This window comes from Pollicipes pollicipes, unplaced genomic scaffold, assembly GCF_011947565.3.
Source record: "Pollicipes pollicipes isolate AB1234 unplaced genomic scaffold, Ppol_2.1 Scaffold_3447;HRSCAF=4054_pilon_pilon_pilon, whole genome shotgun sequence".
In the NCBI taxonomy this organism is placed as follows: Eukaryota; Metazoa; Arthropoda; class Thecostraca; order Pollicipedomorpha; family Pollicipedidae; genus Pollicipes; species Pollicipes pollicipes.
The window spans coordinates 37016124-37040540 of record NW_023596297.1 but is presented as its reverse complement, the minus strand read 5'-3'; the positions used below and the strand labels follow the sequence as shown (position 1 = coordinate 37040540).

General features: G+C 47.6%; 1 protein-coding gene across 2 annotated transcripts in view; it reads right to left on the bottom strand.

Annotated features, from left to right (window-relative positions):
* Window positions 1–24417, bottom strand: part of LOC119091679 (uncharacterized) — a 52492-nt gene that overhangs the window by 15875 nt on the left and 12200 nt on the right. For both annotated transcript variants that reach the window (XM_037214495.1, XM_037214496.1), the window contains exon 2: window positions 17219–17304. In XM_037214495.1, coding sequence (XP_037070390.1) covers window positions 17219–17304 — 86 coding nt within the window. The remainder of the gene's footprint in view (window positions 1–17218; window positions 17305–24417) is intronic.

Sequence of the window (24417 nt, the reverse complement as noted above, 5' to 3'; positions counted from 1 at the left end):
TGTAGAGCAGAGGTCGTCAACAACACGCGCAGTCTGGGCCGCTCCATCATTTTTTTTCTTCACTATTTTGTTATTTGTGCAGCATGAAAGCGCACAAATAACCAATCACAAATCACAAACTGCGACATAACGACGGTGGCTTGTCCATGGCACACATTTGTGCTCTGTAACGGTAGTCATACACCAGTGGCACATCGTGGCAGATGACAGGCCGCGGCACGGAGAACGCACCCACTCTCCTCGGAATGGTGCAGCTCTGCTGACAACCGTATGCTTGCAGTCAAGTGCAAGCAGCCCGGTGAAATAAAAAAAAAACACGCCCATGGAATGCCCCTGCAATTCCCACACATGGTGAGTGGGCATTACCTCAAATGCGTGTATTTTACTTCTGTAAAATCTGGTTCTGCAAATCGGTGGTATCAGTGTAACGGTCTATTATCTACACATCAGGAAGAGATTTAAATTTTAATATATGTTCTTCATTTCTGGAGGAGTTTGGAGAGAATACATCTGAACTGGACCTTGGGAGCGGAGTTACAGGACCGTGTGCTGCAGTGTAACTGTCTGCGCCAGATAGCAACCGATCTAAACCACCAGTCCCGTCGACCCCGGCCGAGCGCTTTCATAATTCCCATGGTGCAAGATATCACTTTCGATGGAAAGCACCCCGCGACAGCTGGATCATGAATATACGCGAATTTCTACAGTTTCTACAGTTAACCATTACAAACCGGGAGACGAGCGAAAAACTGAGCGAACGTAGCTGCGTCGAAGTCAGGCTAACCATTATTTGTTTACGGCAATCTAAGCCGATGTGTGATACAGACCCGCAGACAAGTAAATGAAATTGGCTTTCAGTTACGAGATTACCCAGCATTGCCACCCACCTTAAACGTTCATGGTTTTTAACAGGCATCATAGTTACATTGGTGTGTTGCGTCGCGATGTTCCAAAACTTTCTTGCCACCGCCGGGCCTTATTACGTGTTATACATCCGTTGTGTTCTGGTTGTAATACTACTGCTGGTACACCTAGAAATGATTGAGGGCGTATATTTTTGAAAGGCACCGGCATATCGAAGTACTTTAATTATTGTGCATATACCTTGATGCACTGTGCAGTGCCTGTGCAACGTAAGTATTAAAAGATGAGTATTGAAAGGGAATTAAAATGACCTTGCAATGATGATTTGACAAATATGCGCGATATTTGTCAAATCAGGTTTGTTTGATGAATTTTGGCCACGGACCCTGCTCACAGATGAAAAACTCAAATATGAGGTGAATACCAAATGCTAGTCAACGTAAATCAGACCACCCCATTGTAAAATTTCTGAATCAATTCACACACGCAAACTGAAACCAATACCACATAGAAATATTTCATCCTGCAGAATAATGTAGTCTTTATCTGTACAAAGCTAGTGCATTTTATTTCTTGTTATTAATTGTAGTTTTGTCCCGTCAAATCATGGGAAATGTGTGCCATCTGATCACATGTAAGCTGGGAAATAAGCTCTGTTCACGCTGGCTAGCATCTGGTGTTTGCCTCACATTTAAACTGTTTGACTCTGTGATCAAGGTCCCTTACTGAAAATTCATCAAAAATGCAACTTACTTAATGAATATCATGCACGCAATTATTCTAAGGAGGTGATCTTACTTCCCTTTTAATGCCTCCTGAATTCGACGTTTCTTTTCATGAGGAATTGATCTAAGTACTGCGCATTCCTTTCAGTAGATCAATCAAAAGATGCAGCCGTCTGCGTGTTTCATTATGAAACGATTATAGATTCAAACAGCAGAGAGGGTGAAGAGCTTTAGCTTCAGAGAACCTACCGTTATCGAGTGGTTTTTGTTAGGAGCGCTTTTATGTTCCAAGCTTGCTTTAATTTGTGAGCAAAAACTTCTCAATATTTGTGCCAAGTGGCTAATTATAAAGAGCGTTCCAGGAAAAGCGGACGGATTTAAGTCACTCATATTTCAGATAACTTGTTTGGTAACACGAATTGTGCATCAATGCGAAGGTCATTCGATGATATTTTGTATCTGACCTCTGCGCCCTCCATGTATTCCTTTGCTCGGACAGTGCAGCACGTGCTCTTTTTGCCCCCATTGCCACCCCCCTGCCCCACCACGTTGTTCCAGACACCACCCGATTCTTTCCTGCTTAAATGACGGTATGGCACGTCTTTGGCTTTTTGGTCTTCACAGCCATTCGCGCACCTCGCTCTTCATACTTTAAGGTTTGGGTTCTGGTCATGTTTCATCACTTTTTACTGCTACACTTTTAAACACTCGTGGCTTAGGTGCACAATGGTTTTCAGACTGCATGGGTATATTTGCGACTTCAAACGCCTCCACAGTAAACACTATGTCGGACCCAAATCGAGGGAATGCCCGGGCCTTCATGTGTTTTGTTTAGCCCTCATATGAATGTTTGGCTCCTCCAAAGAACTTAATCTTGGTCAAACCACGCTCTGAGGCACTATCTCTTCTCCATCGTCGTATGCGCCGTCAGATAATTTTGCTGAAGTTACCGGCGTGCCGCGTCTTCACCGTAGACTTTGTGTTCAAATCCACTCAGCCCCTCGTCACTACAACCCCCTTGACCGCCCTGAATCCAGGTCGGGCCAATGACGCCTCGGCTGTTGATCCAGAGTGGGCCAATCATGCCTCGACTATTGATCCGTCCCTTTATGGCAGCGCACCGGGCGGTGCGCTTCACTTCTCACTATGCGGTGGTGCTTCGTGAACCTCATCTCAAGCCCCGGCAGGCAAAACATGAAAGTTTTGGCCGTTGACTCTACCTTCTAACTGAAAGTGCACTTGCACTGTAGGCACTGTAGCACATTTGCACGTTATATTCGGTTAGTGACAGCTTTTGCTGTGAGCTCACATTGCGTGGGAACGGAATGAACCCTCGTCCTATCACTGTCAATGCGATACACATGCTACAGCCTGATCTTGCCCGTGCCCACGGATGAATTTTAGGGGTAACGTGGCAAGACCCTTCTTTCTTTCGCATTCCGATCGGGGCTCTTTTGAATCGTTTTCTTGTGCTTATTTTACCAGTCAGGTTTAAAGACTGCCCTTTGCGATCCACTTCACCACATGACGCTGACTTGAGTTTATTGACGGTGTTTTTCGCTTTCTAAGCCGTTGCCTAAACCTTAAAGCCGTTGACGTGTTTTAAAACCCGCATTTTTGTCTTCTGTGCACGGTAGCATGGTCTTTCCAGAATGATTCTAGATATGAAACAAAATAGCAAATCACGTGGGTCGTGTTTCAGTTTCCTATAAGGACAGTTACCGCAGGAGAAAACTCGTTCATTTTTTCCGGGAAGTCCTAGTAGTTGATTCGCAATATCAAATTCTAACGCTGGCTTCATTGTTTAGAATAATGGTCTTGCCTGTCTTCAGCTCCGTTGCTTTTAATGGGGAAAATAGGCACCTGCCTTCACCAGTCAGTGAAAAATACCGGACTGCTTACCACAATAGCTAAATGCGACCACTATAGGATTCAACTCCAGCTAAATTCTATCGACGCCTCCTCCATGTCGGGGTAACTGTCGGTGGTTGCCCGCGTGAAGTCCTTCGATGTCGTCCTATTCTTCTTTTTCCCTACCATTTTGTTGCTACGTTCCAGTTTCGTTCCTGTTTAAGGTGCTTCTCTAGGTTTGAACGATCATTGCAACGCAGGGGATCCGACCGCTTAGGTTGAGGCCCATGCTGATGAGGTTCGTGTCCAGATATATGACCCTACTTCACTTGCGTTCACTGCAACGCCACAATAAAAGTGTAGAGTGATACCGGTAGTGGTTTCCAAGGTCATGACCTCATTGGCCAAAGTGCTGATTGGCAATGATCGCAGGGCGGGGAAGACACATGAAACTTTTCATCCACATCCTCTGGCGGTTTTTGGAGCGGCGGCGCTTTTGAGGAGTGCTGCGTGGCGATCTACGGCCGGCGGGGGCGGTGCGCTCCAGCCAACGATGCCACGGAACGCGCGCGACGGGCCGACATTGTAACGTTAACGACGCCATATACCATAGAAATATGCTCAAAACACATACAAATATACATCACCGTACCACAGCTTGAACAAGAAACACGTATGTTTTGTGTTCCAGAAAGTCGTGGTCTCGTATGTATAGTGATGTAAAGCGAAAAATTTATATTTCTGGAAATTTTCACCTTTGACCTGGCATAATGGGGTCAACTATTGACCTGTTAGCTTACAAACTAGCACCAATCGCGAAATCTCGTAGGGACGAATTCACCGCTTTTATTTGCTGAGCTTTGTTTCCACTTCTTTAGAAACCTTAGGGGGGAGGGGGGGAGGAGCATCGACCAACTCAAGGGAGCAGGGCGAGGCTCCTCAGCTTGATTCGCCGTTGTAAACTTTTTTGTTCCCCCATTTCTTTTAGATTGGAAATCCCGAGGCAAGGGGGGGGGGGCAACGATCCCCTATCCATCAATCCGCGTTATGAAAACGGAGAATCAGGGCGAGCAATAACCTTCGTCCTGATTCGTCATTTTTCATAACGTGTACTGATAGGTAGGGGTCAATGCGACCCGCCCTCTGGCGTTTCCAGAACAATGATTGACCCCGTCGTACCTTGGTTAAATTTTCGAGAAAACCTTATTTTTAGCTGTATAACATCATGCATACGAGATCATATCTTGTGGCGGCACAAAATCTTAACAGGCGTGCTTGCTGTTCAATTCTGAGTGCAGTGGTGTATATTATTATGTGTTTTGGGCATGAATTTATGATATACGGCTACATTGATGCTGCAAGGGCAGCCCGCAGCGCGGGTTCCGCGGCATCGTCGGCTGCCCCCTGCTGCCCGCGCCGGCCGTAGATCGCGTGCGATATTCCTAAAAAACGCCGCTGCTCCGAAACCAGACAGGCTGGGAGCGCGTTTTTGGTGTTAAAACATGCGCGATGCGTGCCTCCTTGCTTACAGAGAATTTGGGCACAATTTATTGCATGCTGGAGAGGTATCTTCAAAAAACCGCAAGAGGGGGGGGGGGGGTCACATCGACCCCTGTCTGGGCAAGGGTTAGGAAATACAAATAATGTAGCCAGACTTAATCGGGCTCTGTGTTTCGCTAAGGACGGGGACGTTGGCCAGCTAGATGATCACACTAGTCCAAAGGCTTGACATACCTGAGAATGCGACTTTCAACTTTTGTCCTCGGTCGTAACGTTGTTGAGTACGAAGCTGATATCATAAAGTTCCACCAGTTGGTATACATCTCATTCATCTCAGCAGGTGAACCGTATAAAGGACGAAACTTGACTTACTGTCAACACTACACTACCTATGACTTTGGAGAAAATTCCATAACTTTCTACATGTCCATAACAAAAAATTAGTTCCGGCCAATCCCTTTAATCCTAATTAGTGAATGAAAGAGGAATGTTCCAAGCACGATGTGGCCCCACTTCTGTGCGTGGCGAAATCATTTATATTTGATACGGTTGGCATTGGCAAACCAGTATTACATGAGATACAGCTGAACACATTTGACACTAAAAAGACAACAAAACAAATAAACGTGCAAAGCAGTGGCGAGCTACGTGTAACACATGGGACAGAACATGCCCCAGGACAAAAGACAACGGTGTGCATGGTAATAGCTTTTACCAAGAAAGTCTCCACTATTCCCACCAATCAGCGACTCCGAGACAAAACAAAATCTTCAGGCGGCATTCCTCATCGAACCGTCTAGGATTTCCTGGACATGAGCCAGCGCACGGCCGTGGGTCCTCCTGCTGATAGGAGGTCACCCCACTGTCAGGCTCTGCGTGTTCCCAGGCCAGCATGCAGTACCGAGTGGGGTGTGGGTCTCATTGCTGACCGGAGGTCCGGCTCGGCGTACTGCCAGGCCGGCGGGTCGTGCCGAGTGGGGTGTGGGCCTCTCTGTTGGCAGGAGGTCACCCCACTGTCCGACTCGGCGTGTTCCTAGGCCAGCATGTCATACCGAGTGGGGTTTTGGTCTCCCTGCTGACCTGAGGTCACCCCACCGTCCGGATCGGCGTGTTCCCAGGTCAGCATGCCATACCGAGTGGGGTGTGGGTCTCCTTGCTGACCGGAGGTCACCCCACCGTACGGCTCGGCGTGCCGCCAGGCCGACGGGTCGTGCCGAGTGGGGTGTGGGCCTCTCTGTTGGCAGGAGGTCACCCCACAGCCCTGCCCGACGTGCCGCCAGGCCGGCGGGTCGTGCCGAGCGGTTGCGGTCCCCGCCCACCACCGGGCGTGGTGAGGCGGTCGGCTGCGATAGCGTTGGCGGTCGCGGTGGCAGTGGACGGAACGAGGCGCGTCATTCGTCGTATTCCACAGACTACGGAGCGCGGTCAGGCGCGTGGGATGCTGGGGGAGAGAGAGAGAGAGAGGTGGGGAGGGGGAGGGCGAGGCCGACTGCCAGGGCTGCTTCCCAGCATTCCAAACATGCGCTGAACTTTCACCAGGAAAATGCCGCTTGGGTTCGGTCGTCAGAGCGGCGCTGTGCACCCGTGACCTTGATCCGCTGGATGAAAACACGCGTGCCGCCAGTGCGGGTCCGAGCCGGCGCGCCGTGCGGGGCCCGGGCCGGGCGTCGGCAGCGTGCCGGCCGCTCGGGCGGGTTCCCGCACCGCACCCTCGGCTCGCGATCCTGTTCTGCTAGGTGTACTGCGGATCTCGGGAGCTGCAGCGCCCGCTGTGTTTTCCCAGCACGCGGAACATTGCGAGCTTGCCGACAAGTGGTGAAATCGGCGGGCATTAATGTGTTTCAGGCGATGAGCGTCGATGTGCAAATGTAGGCGCTGCTAATTTGAAACCCTTTCCAACGTCGGGACCGACGAATGCTCTGACCGCCATGCAGTGCCTGCTGTTTGCTCAAGGGTGTCCAACCGTGGGCGTCACCAACTCTTTATGGGCTTTCTCTGGTGGCACGTTTGTTGGCCGGGGCTGCGCCAGCGTTTCTGAATCAGTATTCCCAAAGCGTATGGGAATGAGTGTTCATCCCATGCCCCCATGGACAGCAGCTAGGTCTGGGAAAGGTTCGGGTCACTGGGTGTGTACAAATGTAGGATATGCCGGTAAGTCGGCGGCCTAAGAATATTCACCCACTAACGTGAGCATGCATGTAAGACATGCACAATAACAATATAATACTGCCGACGGCATCGCCGTTTGGAAGCGAATACACGTCTATTTCGATGACCTCAGAAATAATTTACTGAAATTTCTACAACACGTACGAGATAAGACCAAAGACCCCTCTGAAAAAACAAACACCAATCCACATATCCAGTGTAATTATGCCAACGATCATGGTGCACACAATGTGCAAGTACTTGTACATACAATGATACACAGGCAGAATGCATATGAGCGGCATCCACAAATCTCATAGGATCACATTGCAAAAACTACAACATCCACACTCTATTGCCCGGGTGCCACAGGTCTCCCGTTATTCAAAGGCAGGTGATGATGCAGCGTGATGTAGCCCTGTCTGTGATGTATACGACATCCAGCGTCAGAAGCTTTTTCTTTTCAATGCAGTTGTCTATGATGGTGATGTTATCGACCCTGATGTTCTGGGTGAGCTGTGAGCCATTGGGTACTCTTGGTGTCTTTCTGGGGCATCATTTTGCAGGTGCATGATGATGCGGCGAGACAGCGATGTTGTGTGATCAATACAAGGTGGGTTGTTGCGGCGCGCACAGTCCCTGAGAGGGCATCGAGACTCGTAGACGACATCGGTAGCCTTGGGAGCAGATGTGTCCTGTGCTACGTTGATGGTTATGATCAGGCGAGATGCATCTGGCTTTTATAGGAAATCAGCAGTTAAGTTTTGTCGTGAGGTCTGATGGGTACACAGATCTTTGGGACAATGCCACGAACTTTTCCTCTTTTCGGGCGGTGGGCGCACTTCATTGGTGCATAAGTTTTGATTGACTGATAATGTTGCCGTCAGGTTCGTGTTCTCCAGCGGTGAGGGAGCGACGTTTGTGTAGCTATCGTCTGATATGATCGACTATGCTGATCAGCCTGTGGTTGTTTAACCAAATTGCTTTTGTGTTTTGTAGCTTCTAATGCAATAGTGGCCAGGTCGAGCAATATTTGCGGGGTGGACATCGGCGCGAAGGATATGTTTTGGTTTGTAGGTGGTCCAACAGCGTATAGAAGAAGTAAGTTTTCTTAAAATCTAGTTTTTGGGAAGATAATTAATTGCTCAATTTGAGTGCTCGCATAAAAAGGTTGCCGACACATCTCCCGCATAAGCAGGATTTGGCATCCGTGATTTTCGTTGCCATGGACTCTCTACGTGTCATATAGCCTTCCGAGCCGAAGAGCACGCCCAGCGGTGAGCACATGGCCATTCCGCCGACTGGAGGGTAAAGTTGTCGTTGCGCGCAACAAAAAACGTATCCTGAGTGCAGATTGCAAGGATTTTCCTTAAGACCTCTTAACAAAGGTAAGTGCTGGCATAGAATCATGTTCTCAGACGTTTTTCAAAATGATCCCGATCGTTGTATCAACGGGCGCATTTGTGAAACATGACTTTGCGTTCAAAGAAGCGACAACATCATGTCTTTCTCCCATCCTATGGAACTGTGCGAATTCATCACATGATTTCAAAGATTAGGGTTCAAGGTTCGTAAGATTCATAGAAGTTTTTAGAGCATGTGGAGATGAGAGTGAGTTAAGATGCATAGGTTATGGCGCTATTCGCGCCGATTCCCACCTTGCAAATATTTCTCGACCTGGCCACTCTTGCATCAGAAGCTACGAAGAAAAATTACAAACAACAGTCATAGACTAGACAACATAGTCGGTCATACCAGACGATGACTACACAAACGCTGCTCTCTCACCGCTGGAGAACACAAACCTGACAGCAACCAAATCAGGCAAATAAAGCTTATGAACAAAGGTAGCATGTCCACTGCCTGAAAAAGTGGAGAAACTGCTGATTTCCTATAAAAGCCAGATGCATCTCGCCTGATCATAACCATCAACGTAGCACAGGACACATCTGCTCCCAAGGCTACCGATGTCGTCTACGAGTCTCGATGCCCTCTCGGGGACTGTGCGCGCCGCAACAACCCACCTTGTATTGATCACACAACATCGCTGTCTCGCCGCATCATCATGCACCTGCAAAATGATGCCCCAGAAAGACACTAAGAGTACCTAATCGCTCACAGCTCACCCAGAGCATCTTGGTCGATAACACCACCATCATAGTCAACTGCATTGAAAAGAAAACAATTCTGATAATGCACGCCATATACATTACAGACAGAGCTACATCATTCACAACTAAAATAAAGTGAGACGTACCCAGCCTTTAAATAACGGAAGACTTTTACCACCGAGGGTAATTGAAAGTAAAGGCGTCATTTGTGCATTGTAACCCAATGAAATGTGTGAATGGTGTTAATATTTATTATGTGTGTGTATTATTGCCTGCATAGTAAGCCACTGTACACAATGTATACCTTGACCGTTGTCAATGCTCTATTGAAGATAGCAAATGACGTTTCGTTTTGTTGGAGGCACCCTAGTAATTAATCATTTAATCTTGCATTTGTTTTATAAATATATATGGGAGAGCTTTGAAGCCGCTGGAAAATAAATATGAACTCTGCATGATATGAACTCTGATGATGAAATATGCACCCGCTATCGATCCGCCACGCTGTCCAACGTGTTGTATTACGCTGTTGTGCTTGTTTTGCATGTCTGATGATGTAAATGGTTTCATAGAAACGTTATCGTTTAACAACATAGGCTCAGTCATACATAACGTTTTGTATGGTGGTAGATAACCGGGGACGTGAAAACCTTTGGTGAGGAGCAAACAAACCCCCAATATGATCTTCACTGAGACATGCATTAGGGTAAAACTACTGCTGACATTTACGAATATATATATATATATATATATATATATATATATATATATAATCGCTATATATATATATATATATATATGTGTGTGTGTGTGTGTGTATGTGTGTGTGTGTGTGTGTGTGTGTGTGTGTGTGTGTGTGTGTGTGTGTGTGTGTGTGTGTGTGTGTGTGTGTGTGTGTGTGTGTGTGTGTGTGTGTGTGTGTGTGTGTGTGTTTCGCATCCCTCTCTGGTCCCCCGTTCCTCTTTTGGTCGCGCAACTTTTTCGATTTAAGTACTCTGAGGCGGGTCCGGCTCCCCGGACAAAATTGGTGGAAACGGACCGGGCCTGAATAGGATTGAGGAATGATGTCTCCGCCGTAGTACCGGCCGGCGGCCTACTCCTCACTCCGCCACAGGTTACCTAACCAATACAAGCGACTTCCAGAACTCGTCAACACTTTTCCGCTATCCCTTCTCCCTCTGCACACACTTTTGGAACAGCGGCGTTCTGCCCGGTGTAATCTTCATTCAGATAGTTTCGAGATGGCATATCTTACCTCAGTTTGACCAGAAATGATGCCGTCGAGTATTTGCTGTGCTATAAGCAAACATATGGCCGGGACGCGGACGTTGGAAACACAACAAAGGAGGAGAACGGAGTGTGAATTGGAGGTGAAAGAGTGTGGTTCAAGTAGTGGCTTATCAGCATATATTTCAAAACAGCATGGCCACCTTACGGTTAGCTCCATCCGCGGCCCACTCCAGGGGCGAGAAAATGACTCATCCCACCGCAAACGGTACAGCAGGACGATAAGGTCGTTTCGTGAGTCGATAAGGCTAACAATCGCTATCTTTTCATAAATCAATTGGCGCTCTCGTCAGGGCATTCAACAGAACGACTTCCGAGCCTCTGGGTCTAGCCACTTGATTTTTATTATATTTCATTGTTTCTGAATGTTATCACTTTTCCAATTTGTGATATCCCTCGCCCTGCCGGGGCGGAAGGGGGGGGGGGGGGAAGTTCACTTTTCCCTGCGGATTTTCGAGCGCAGATGTAAAACGAACGCTTGCAGTAAAATTAGATTGTCAGTACCTGTTAAGTTATCAATTTAGCATCATTTTTGCGAGTCTGGAGCTTTGATCTACCAAGATCGGTGACCTAGGTCAGATCAGAGGTCAATCTCTGAAACGTTTAAACCAGACATAACTTTTCTGTGGCTTACTTGTCACTGTTCAGACTTGTTTTAGTAGTAAAGCTTGAAAGTACTACAGTTAACATGTTTGAGGTCTTCTTCTGAAAATGCAAGGCCAGCGATCGGAATTGAGGTCAATTTTTGCTACCTTTTTTTGGTAAAAGGTGCTAGTTTTACGCTTCTTGTTCAGTTTTGGTATTTGTATATGAGGAGAATAGTCATAACTTACACGCGCAGCGATCATATGACCATAAAGCATATGGCCTTGGCCCAGGTTATGACCTATTTCTATGGGCACATTCTGCAAAACACATGCTGAGCCCAAAATAGACAGTGCAATTTTAGACGCAGAATCCGACTACTCCACTGAAAACATGTTGTGATATCATTATGATGCATATTGAGCTCATAATAGACCATGTAAGAACATGCTAGGTCATACAAAATCATCCAAGGTCAATTACATATGCCGCCAGTAACGAAAAGGCCAGATGAACGAGTACAATGCATGCAGTCACTATCGTGTTTGTAAAGCTGGTGACGTCTAATTTTATGTACCGACGGACTTGCTCTTAGTTTGTTACAAACTCATTGATAAGCGTTGGCGGTACTATGCACATTGCACAACGTGCACAACAGCTATGCGATCTTGAGTACCTGTAGATGTGCAATACACTATTTCTGGCCACAGAAAAGTATTGCGCTGGTCACATAGACCCGGTTAGTACTCATTTTCGTAAGTTGGGTGGTGCGTAGATTTTACCTAATTTGACCTCGGATGACCTCTAGGTCACCCTGAAATGACATTTTGTGTCTGGAATTCTTTTGTTCCACAGCTGCACCTAACAAAATGAACTTAGTCAGAATCGTATAGTTAATAAAAGCATCCTTCTTGTAGGCTACAGGCAGATCAATTTCAAACGGTGACCTCATCTGACCTGACCGATGAAGGGATACATAAATGGTTGGAATGGACTCCTCACAGTATTAACGCTTATTGTTGTGCCTTAACATCCCTCTTGACGTGTTAACACACGTTTTAACGGTATCTATCGGAAGGACCGTTATCTACGTTCTGTGATCTCAGGTGCGCTCAAATTTGACCTAAGGTTAAAACCTTGGTGTGCATCCTTTATGATGTAACGACACCTTCAAAACGGTGTCTTTGTTTTTCTCATACGGTGTCAGGAAATTTGAGACGCCGGGGTAGAGGTCAACTCCCGCTCCCCGGCCGGGCGCGGTTGTCTCAGGCCCCCGGTCGGACGCTGGGCATCAAGCGATGATAGTTTTGATGCCGGGGTAGAGGTCAACTCCCGCTCTCCGGCCGGGCGCGGTTGTCTCAGGCCCCCGGTCGGACGCTGGGTATCAAGCGATGATAGTTTTGTTTTCCAAAGATAGATGTGGTTGCCCCGATCATTCCCATTCCCTCTTAGCCATCTTCGCCGTCCATTTAAGTAAGCTTCTGAGCGATTTGTGAGAAAAACAATCGGATCAAAAGTCTACGGGTAAATGCGCCAGCCGCATGCTGAAAAAAAATGGATGATTTTGTTGAAGAAAATTGCATTGTTCCGCCACTGAGACCAAGAAGTCCAAGGAAAGAATTTGTGGCGACCGCTGTAAGTGGAAATTCTGAAACAGCCAGGAGGAATGCTAAAAAACAGCCTGGCTGTTGAAATTTGACATGCCTCATCCGGTCACGGATTGCCGCGCGACTAACTTTCATTCTCCAAGGTGTCACTGGCCTCTCTAGGGCACCAGCGACTTCTAGTTATTTAGTGCGCAGCTGACGATTACATCACTGGCTATCGTCTCGTCTCCGACGGTATCATGGCTGTTAAATAGGACTGCGATACGGTGTTGATCGATGGCTTTCCTCATGATGCTCTGCACATCTAACACAACGGTATGATACGGAAATCATGTCAGTCTGATGTGTAACAGTATAACATTGTTTGTCATTTATATAGCCATGCAATACATTTGCTATCTAAAATGAACGTTCGCAGTAAGGCATATTGACTGCAATCGCTGACAGAACAGATCATCATCATAGAACTGAGTAGAGCTAAGCAGGCAAGAGAAATGGGAGTGATTTTTTGATGATCTTTCTGGACAACAAGGCGAAGGAGTGGCACTATTAGGGCAAAAAGTGAACACAACCGGTAAACGACGCTATAAAACATCTATTGACACAACTCAGCATTTCAGTTCACGTATCTGATCTGATATCATCTCTTGTGTACCATCGTAAACTCAACGCGGAAAACAGCGACACTGTCAAGTAAGCTGTGAATGCAGCTCTAAAATAAGCCAACAAAGGGCAAGGATAAGCTAATCTACAAGTGAACGTAAATAAGGCCGATGACCTTTTATGGTATTTACAGAGAAAACGCACCATCCTACACACAAGGAAACGATGCCTGATAAAAAACCAACAAAACAAGATTCCGGAACGCATGTTATCAACGTAAAAACTAAAGGTTAAATAGAGTTCGCGATCGTTGGCGAGATATAACGACAGACAGCGAGTCTGCGAGAGACCCAGTTGGGTGGTAAGGCCAACAATATCAAGGGATAGCCACGCTAGAACGAATTGCTAGTTACCGCCGCCTTCTATCGTCTGGCTGAGGTATGGTGAATTCGCAGGCCAGCAACACTGAGTACGAGCTCTGCGGCACAAGAAGCGGGGCAAGGTCAGCTGGGAGCCTGCCGAAGAAAGCCAACGCAGCACCGGGGCGACCATGTCGCCGTATGTTACGTAAAGCCCTCCGTAACCTTGTCTAGCAAACAGGTCGGCTGCACTATAATCTCACGAACTGGATCGGTGCCTGCTGAGTTTTCGGGTTCAAAAGTCACGTAAGCTTGGCACCGCAAGTGGTCTAAACCCAACGCCTCCCATGCAAAACGGCTCGAAATGCATTCCAAAAATGGCCAAATTACATTGAACTACGTTTCGGATCTGTTGCTTGCGTAAGATCGTTTAGGTTGGTGACCTCACATGATCTGGACATAGAAAATCGGGGCCGGTAAGAATAAGGTCCTGCAACTTTCATGGGGCCCGGCGCGCGACATTCTGCAGCTGTATCAGACCAGCGGTGGGAGCGGGTAGTGATAACTTCGAGTTGCGGTTGCGGGTTCAACGTCCTATGCTCAAAAGAAAAAGTTTCCACCATTGGACGTGATTTCACTGACGGTAATGACGGAGATTACTTAAAATGACGTATATATATATATATATATATATATATATATATATTCATTGAAGAATTCCACCTATTTGTTTGATGTTTCTTAATTGCGACGCAAGGTCTGAGCAGGCTACGCCTACAAATTCATACAAATATTTTTGTTCCCCTAGGCATGAACTTAAAAAACTTCCGCGCTGCACATGACAGTTGGATAAATATTCACGTCATTGATGGCGATAAGTTGAGCATGATGTGAATTACCCTGTCAGCCTGTGCATCGCTTTGACTACAACCTACGGCAGTCATTTCATCACGTTTCCCTGCCGAGCCGGCCCTCATTATACGTGTGGCCGGACTTTCCTGGCAGCAGGGCCTACAGGCAAAGCCTGGCCATCAAGTCGTGCCACGACTTATCGCGCCTACTTCTTCTTGTTTTGGAGCTCGCCATCAGTGAAAAGCTGGCTTCGCAGCCCGCGTATTTTCCACGGATCGATAGCCGGAGTTCTACAACGCTCTGTAGAGCCTTGCAGCGACCAAATGTACACATCCTATGCTGACTTGGCACATGGACTGCAGAATGAGATCGGTCGCCATGACCACTGCGCTAGTGACTATAACGGGATGATTCCACCGCGGCTGCGTAGCGGTGTGCGCTGCAGGCTGGCCGCGCTCAGTGAACCTTTCTATTGCACCTCTTGCCGTTTTTCCTGCTCTGGGAACTCGCCATGCGAATGGGCTTCGGTTTTGGTTGTTTTTATGCTAGATTGTATCACTGCTCTACCGGCGGTAACGGGGCAGTGTTCGGGTTCTACGACCCTTTGCTTTGAGAAGCCGGCTGCAAAAGATATTCGTTTTCCATTGAGCCCATCTTACGATCAAAACCATGCAGAAGTTACTTACAAAAGATATCCGAAGATGGTTGAAGCTGAGTTCAAGATTTACCGATTATGCATATGTGGCAAGCATGTCATAAGTTTTCTGTATGCTTAACGCCGAAACGATTTTGCGGCAGATCCAATCCTTGTTCATTATTTTAATGTAATCAATATCTAACTTGATAGTGCCTTGGCCAAAACCACCTGACTAACGAGATAAGGTCAAAACCACCAATGATATGGATGGGCATTGCCCTCTTTAACAGGAAACTGGTGTTATTGTTTATAAAGCAAGCATTACCACGGTTGTAGCTATATTGACATTCGGGAATGGGTTTGAAAGATGACGACGCTGTTTTCGTCTATGACATGGTGGTGATCCGATTTACCGTTACTGCGAGGACAGCAGTGATTCAGATAAAGCCCATTCTCACACCATTGATACACGACCGACTTCGACTTGTTATGGCATCAAGCTCACATCCTCAGCGGTACTGATTCGGCAGATACGACACAAAAGCTGGGTCCATCTCACATATCGTTTGGTTGAGCGTCAAGATCCTTCTCGCCGCTCTGGACGCCTGTGCCTTGCATGTTTGTAAGTCTTCGCGGTTAGTTGGTGATGCACCTGTATTTCCAGCATGTCGGAGCATTAACGTTAGGCCTATGTCGTTGCATGGAAAGAACGAACGCGTAACTTTGAATTGCACCCTCAACCGTTGTTGTGAGGTTACACCCCGACTACTTGAACTTGCACTGGCACTAACTGAAGTGAGCTTGATCATAATCATATAACTAATCCTGTTTGACGTGATCTCCTCCCCGGTTTCCCCAACTGATTTCCCAGGTCGGGAGCCGAGGGCAAAGTTCAGGGGTTGAACAGGAAGGAAGGTGTACGGAGAAGCATAACCGTCTATCTTGACAGATTTGGGCGCATTGTCTGGAATATTGGCAAATCTATCCGGGAAATCACCCGATTGTAAAATCCATAATCGGGTGTACTTTCCGTTTACAGTTTTTTAATTCTAAACATCCGGAGTTTAGCTATTTTGTCCCACTCAAGTCCCCGCTTTTACGCCAGAAAGCCGCATTGCTCATTGTTTTGTTCACAAGCAAGCAAGTCTTTCTTACTTGAAAGGTAACTGATGCTCGAAAAGGTCAAACCGGATATCGTTGAATTTCTCACGCATCAGGGTTTATGGGTACAGGCTTTGACTTTACCTCTCAGGTCAGCTATGAGAACCACGTGAGGGAAACTCAATGGCGAAAAGATAATTTCAATTCTCCAGTAGCAGCCAGCTGAGATGGCCGGCTGCTGCACCTCCTCTGACGTAAGGCCAGAGTGAATATTGTCCCAGCCTGAAAGGGTTCGCTTTGGTGGTCTGGAGGTCAAGGGCGCATCGGCATTGAGACCACTTTGCGCCCACGCCTGAGAAGGTTGAAAGCTGATTAATTTCGGGTAAAGTACTAAGGTTGGCAGGCGCGCAAGCACTCAATTGCGATTGTTACGTTGTACGCACGTACGAGAAGAGTTCATCTGGATGTCGGGTAATATGACAATTCCTCACAAATTAACCACGCAGGTGTCAATCGATACAACGCACCATCTATCCGCTTTATTTATTTTCCCTGACTATCATATCGGTATTCAGAGTAATACATGCCATTCATATATTCATCACCGTTATGGAATAAGAAAGTTTGAATCACAACAATGTCCAAAGCGCGGCATGCCTCGTGTTGATTGTTATGATGACAGGTACAGCTTATTATTCATCCCACATGCATGCATGTGCGGATTTCCCCACACGATATTTGGCGCTCCAAATATGCTTACACCGGTTCATGCTGTGAGATACATGCACAGCAGCGAAACAGACGCTTTCATCAGACGTTCGGCCTCGCACCCATCACGCGATCGACCAACAGCACAGCTTGGCTGTTTTGAGCTCAGTACTTGTTAGAAAGTATGTGCACAGATTCCAAGGGTGAATTCCGGATTCTGGGGCTGTTTCCTGAGATTTATGCGCGCGTCTGGTTGGCAGCTTCGGAAGACGGTACTTACACTGGGCAGTGATGACCCCACGGACTGCGCAGTCAGGAGCGGCGGAAGAATCATCAGTGGGAAGAGCCACAGGCGGCTCTTCCAACCTGCGAACAAATGGCAATGGTGAAAATCTAGGGATGGTCGCAGTCCACTTAATGAGCTGTAACCGGCTGACCATCCGCTCATGGGGGCTGCAGTAGTCAGGAAAGCACCCGGCGCGGCGGAATAACGCCACCGTGAATCATAGATGCATTCTTCCAAACGGTTAGCGATTCATGCACCAGCTGTGAAGTCAAACGAACGATTTCAAAGCTGAAGGTTAGAAATAATGGATGAGGATATAATCTATCGAACAGTTCAGTTGTGAGCCCCGCCACACACCTCCTTTAGCCTCTTCTTACATAAAAGATCGAGAGCTGTTCAACCGTGAAACATTCTTGGGTCACATGTGATAACCAAACAGGTGCTGAGCCCCTTCCGGACGGGCGCTTTGCTCGGCCTATTCTGACGATGGGGTCTCGCAGGCCCGCCGCTGCTACATATAAAAAGCAGGCACGTTTGCGGTAAACAGGAAGCGGCATCGGACAGCCCGTTTGGGACTCTGTCCGGTGAGGGTCACTAGGCGTCCTTGCCGACCATCTTTCGTTGAGATTGGGTCGCGGTGTTCAAGTCATCGCATTTTTGTCTCGGTCAGCCCAGGACACACTGCATCAGTTCTCCAAACTGTGTATTGGTTGATGCTTTCTGTGAAGGTGTTTCAAACCAGGACATGAGGGTCAGCCAGGTAATCAAAATCCTGCCTCCTGTCCTGACATAACCCACAATGAACATGATGCTGAGAGAAGAATGACGTTTTAAACTCCTCTGCATGACATATATGCTGAAATAGTATGTGATATCAAACGGTGTCACAAGACCCAGTATAGGTGTGGTCGACTCGTTTGCACAATTGACAAATGCATGCAGGTTTGAATGCGCGCTAACATCGCAGGGTAATCTACTATCATAGCGGCTCTTGTTCCCGAATTCACATATGAAGGAATGAAACATGAAGTCATGCAGCACACGCACACATAACGCTCATACGCATGCAGACAAGAGAAGACTTTCCCCACCATTCCGGCAGTGATCTAGTCCGGCGAACTATCTAACAAATGGCACTGAACAAGGCGAGCGAGTGCCGCTTTCTCAGTCCGATACGTCCCGCCGGCGGCCGGTGGTATAAGTTCGGCGTTTTGGCGGAACGCGCAGTTTTCCAGCCTCTGTTCTCGAGCGGGCACACAGGTGCCCCGCGTTTGCTCAGTGGTATTCGCTCGGAACACGGTACTTTAACGCTCACAAGCCCCAGACCGAGCGCGTGCACGGCGATCAAAAGCCAGTGCCGCCGACGAGCCTCGTCCGGGGATGCAACCGGGGCTGCAAGTGTGCGGGTGCAGGTCGCAGAGCAGACTAACACTGGCACCCGGCCGAAGGCGAGCAGCATCAGAGGGCACGCAGAGTCTCGTTGCATGTCGCTAGGCGCCGCGGTTCCGAGGTGGATCTTACCGCAGTCCGAAATCTCGATATGGCATGACCTTGAGAGGCCTGACCCAACGATCAAGGCTTATGAATTAGCCATCGTGCGTTTTGACGAAACCATTGAAACAAAGCGTAAAGTAGGAAAGATAAATATACTATATATGCGTGCATATATACATATATATATATATATATATATATATATATATATATACATATAATCAGGAAAGCTTATTTTTTAGAGAACAAATGCTACGCTGATGCATGCGCGCAACACTGGGCAGAACTTGCTCGACAGTGTTGTTCATGTTCATGAAGCTCATCAAATTCTTAAGAGCTAAACATAGAGCCCTTAGGTTTTCAAGCGAAAGGCAGAATTACATAGGTTGTTAAATGCATTTGCGATCAACGTTATGCGTATAGATGAGACAGCATTAATAGCCATATTCCTCGTACAATAAGCAGAATAATAGCGAAAATAGATGCGCTATTTAAGCTACATGCCTTTATCGAAATGAATACCAGTGGGAAATTTGTATTCACAACTGCTATTCGTTTCGATAGAGGCATGTGACCGAAATATTACATCTATCTCCCATTCTCCTGTTTTGTCCAAGAGAAATAAGAATATTAATATTGTCTCATCGAAGAGCAAAACTGTTGGAAGCTAAGCTATTGGTAGTAGTTTGTGGGCACCACAGCAAACCTGGCTTGGAAGAAGGTTGTGTTTGCACTGCCTTCGCGCGCAGCACGCGTTTTCGTCCACGACATTTTGATTTGTATGAGACTGTGAGCGTTTGTGCATTTCCACACGGATATCGTGGAAGCAGTTCTTTGGAAAATCTCTGAGGTTCGGATGGCATGACTGTTTGTCCGCCGTTTTCCGGCCGTAAAAAGTTCTCGTTTGTACTTAACAGACACAGGAAATGACACTTTTTCAGATGATTGACACGGGAGAATACCGATGCAAAACGGAAATCAGCTCGTCAGTCAAGGCCTTGGCTTACGGGTGGGAATATTTGGATTGCCCGTCCCGCGGATAGCCATGTATCAGATTACATGTCACATTCAGCCAGTATGTAAACAAACAACCTTCCATACGTCGCTTACCCTCACGCTTACATCCGTAGGCCCTACTTCAACGCTCATAAGCCCCAGACCGAGCGCGTGCACGGCGATCAAAAGCCAGTGCCGCCGACGGGCCTCGTCCGGGGGCTGCAACCGGCTCGGCGGCGCTGCGCACGTGCTGGGTCGGATCGGCCTAGTTGCCAGCCCATCCGGCGGCGTGTTGCACGTTGCCGGGACGCGCCGGCACGCGCCGCGCTCCGCCACCGCCAGGCCAGGCGTTGACTTTCTATCGCCCGCACCGGGCAGCGCCCGTCCACGGTATCTGTTGACGGCGCACGGTGTATTTACGGCCATGTTTGCGGCGGCGGCGGCGGCGGCGGCCGAGCCGCGACTCGACCGACGCTCGCCTCGCAGCAACGAGCCGCCAGCCAGACTCGTTGCGACACCGCCACAAACAGCGGTGAAGGGAGGCGACCAGCACCTCGGCGGCAACCTGGAGCAGTGCGTGCCCGGCCGCTGCTGCATTCGTGACGAACGGCGCTGCCGGCCGGCGCCAGGCGAGTCACGCCGGCGCGGGAGTCCTGCCGAGAGGCTGAAGTAACGGCCCACTCCGCACGCGAGACATGTCAGTCAGTGTCGGCCGGTGACTGCCAGCGGAAAGCGTGTCCCAGTGGAAGCATCTCTCGTGTGGCAGTTTGACCACGCCAATCATGACACTCGAGAATCACGTGCACCCGGCAGGCGACTTTCGGTGGGTTTGGTTTCGGCAGAACCGGCAGGCGACTTACGGTGGGTTTGGTTTCCTTTATTAGCTCGGATTTTTGCGCACTGGCCAGACTCAAGGACTGAACAAACCCCACCAAAATGCAATGCCTGTAAAAGGACCACGTAGGTGGTCTTTGTGCCGAGATGAGGTATTTTATGGTATTTTGTGGTAACGTGTTGTAACGAGTGAGTTAGTGTTGTAACGAATGGAACCAAGCGAATGAAGTAACAAGTAGAAGACCTGAAAAAATCATGAATGAATTTCGAGCGGCTAACAAGTATAAATGCAAGAAGAACAGACGAAAGGATATGATGTTATGAGACTAAGCCAAATGAAATCGGCTGGTGGTGTTTGTGAGGAACCAGTGAAACCCAGAAACCGGGCTATGCTCTTCACGAGGGAACCAATGGGAACCTGAAACTAGGGTTTGGTGCTTGTGCAAGAAACAGTGGGAAATAGGTACCGTGGTCTGGTATTTGCAATACAACCAAATAAATTCATTCTCATTTGAGACAGTGACATCCCTCCCACGGCTCGTGTTCATGAAAGAACCAGCGGAAGCCGGGACCAAGTATCCCTGCTCATGGGAGCCAATGTTAACCAAGAACCGATATTGGGAGCCAGGCACATGTCTGCGTAACCACGCATGCTTCGGGTGATGAAGCGTCGAATGCACCAGTTTGCTACGCTACATGGCACCACATTGCAATGCGACGGAAGTAAAAACCAACCTGCTGTCCCACAACATTTTTGCACCACCGGCACATGCGCTGGGATGGCGGTAAGGTTTCGCTCCAGAGCCTCAGTCATCAATAATTAAATTCAAAGCACTACGGAAAAATATGATGGAAGATATTTCAGACTGGTCCGAGCCACAAAGGGCCAACGCGGTTAGGTGTCGCAATGTTTGTGGTCTGCTACGGAAAACAATGAATGCCAGTTGGCTGCGCGCAGCTAGTTCAAATCAGCAATTTACCTGGGTTACCGACCAACGCATGCAACATCATCAATATAGTGCACTCATTTTCCTACTGTTCTTTTTTTCTGGGCCAGTCACGACCTGGGCATTTCCGTGCATTTCCAAATGCACGGTTCTAAGGTTTAAGACGTCGCGATACCTAACAGCGTGGACCCTTCGTGGCTCGGACCGGTCTAAAAATAGTTTTATTTCGGAATTTCACGAGACTCCGGGCAGTACGAATTGTTCGTGGAGCTCCCATGAATTCATGCCTTACCCATAATTGTTTTATTTTATAATGTTTTGCTTTGTTTTTCTTGTTTTTGACGATACGTCTTTTTATCTTTTAAGTATTATCCAAATAACCGCCATCAACAGGGTGATTCATTCGAAATGTCAATCATAAAAACGCTTTGATATGCATAGAAAACACGCCTTAGCGTATTCCTTTAGATAACAGATATTTTAGCATTTTGAAATTTTTCTTGCGACGGTGAGTTTACATCTGTCTATCAGAACGTCCCCCCCGACACGACATTCCCTGAACACGAGCGTTCCTCTCCTAGTTCAAAAATGGTCCACACCTGCCAGTGTCTTACAAATGATGTGTGCAGCCACTGAGCGCGGGAACGAACGTCGCATCTATTTCTCCTAGCCCATAATGATGACGTGAAATACACCAATCTAATCTGGCGTCCTTGCATGCACTTTTAAAGTTGACATCTTAAGTGAAACATCTGGAAGTCACTATAATTGTACGACTGCACCAGTACTGTAACAACTATAATCCTGTAGTAGCGGCTTAACATACCACCTAGTTGGTAGGCTAATATATCGGCGGCCGCTCACGGCGTGCCTGAGACATTCCGGCATTAGTGGAGCCCTATCGACCAGTTTGTGGCCCTGGCGCCTCCTCGGCAGTGGATATTCCCCTCCCCCTTCGCAGTTTTGCATAGCTGCATTCTGTTCCCAACCGCTACGGATAGGGGTTTGAAGCTTTGGGACTGTTACAAACAATCCATGAAATGATGGGTTTGAAGCTTTGGGATTGTTACAAACAATCCATGAAATGATAGGGGTTTGAAGCTTTGGGACTGTTACAAACAATCCATGAAATGATAGGGGTTTGAAGCTTTGGGACTGTTACAAACAATCCATGAAATGATAGGGGTTTGAAGCTTTGGGACTGTTACAAACAATCCATGAAATGATAGGGGTTTGAAGCTTTGGGACTGTTACAAACAATCCATGAAATGATAGGGGTTTGAAGCTTTGGGACTGTTACAAACAATCCATGAAATGATAGGGGTTTGAAGCTTTGGGACTGTTACAAACAATCCATGAAATGATAGGGGTTTGAAGCTTTGGGACTGTTACAAACAATCCATGAAATGATAGGGGTTTGAAGCTTTGGGACTGTTACAAACAATCCATGCAATGATAGGGGTTTGAAGCTTTGGGACTGTTACAAACAATCCATGAAATGATAGGGGTTTGAAGCTTTGGGACCGTTACAAACAATCCATGAAATGATAGGGGTTTGAAGCTTTGGGACTGTTACAAACAATCCATGAAATGATAGGGGTTTGAAGCTTTGGGACTGTTACAAACAATCCATGAAATGATAGGGGTTTGAAGCTTTGGGACTGTTACAAACAATCCATGAAATGCAGCTTGTCCCATACGTCGTCCAGACACGAGTCGAGCGACATTTTTTCTGTGTGTACATCAGGAAGTGCATCGGGCTTGACACGAGTAACCATGGTCACAAATAATCACAGCCTAAAACATTAAGTGTTGACAATATAACCAATGTTTACTCGCTAACATGATTTTACCAGTACCTCCCAATAACTTTATTGAAGATCGATTATCATCAACATTAGAGCAACTAACCCACAAGATGTGCCTACTATGAGGTTGGCTGAATCCACTTTTCAGTTGACATGACGTTTAGATCCACTCAACACGCGACATTGGGATATTGGTTTTGTTCCACTTTTTCTCCTAGGTGTGTAGGTGATAATTGCCGTGAACCTTTATATGTGGAAACGAGGTCAGGTTCCTGTGGACGGTTACAATCCACAAATGAGAGACGCGGCAGGATGGTTGTCAGGATCTGAGGGAAAGGGAAAACAGCGCTACGACGCTACGACTAATAAGCGAAATTTACGCTATAAAACTTCAGTTACATTTATTCCAGGGCCACAATAAAGTCTCACGGGCGCACATGCTCGCGCCACCGGTCTCACGGGCCCACATGCCTGCGCCACCAGTCCCACGGGCGCACATGCCTGCGCCACCAGTCCCACGGGCGCACATGCCTGCGCCACCAGTCCCACGAGCGCACATGCCTGCGCCACCGGTCCCACGAGCGCACATGCCTGCGCCACCGGTCCCACGGGCGCACGTGTCCGCGTCACGAGTTTTTTCCGAAAATAGAGAAAAGAGCACCAGACATGGATATGATAGATGTGTCCTGAGTCCAGTAATTTTTCCAGACGTCCCTTGATCTTCTCTGGACACGATTCCACCGTCTCCGGGTCCATCAGCCTTTGGTGTTTTCTAGTGGTCACAGACGTCTGAGCGTCTCAGGTGGCCAGTGGTTTCGGACGGACGTTATGTCGTCAAAACTTTATCCGTTGTCTGGCTCCCTGACTATATCGGACGTGCTCTGACCAGATGAATGGTGCCTTCAACTGCCCCCGAAAGGTGACGTAAAGTGATTGACCAGCTCGTTGGCTACTTGGAAGATCAATTGTTGAGTAAGATGACAAACACATATGAAATTTCGTGAACAGCTTGGAAATGCCTGACGGTTTTAGATCTCCCGAATCATCTCAGAGACACGTGGAAACGTCAGGTGTCACTTGAATCGAGGGAGTATAAGTGAAGTTAATACTGACT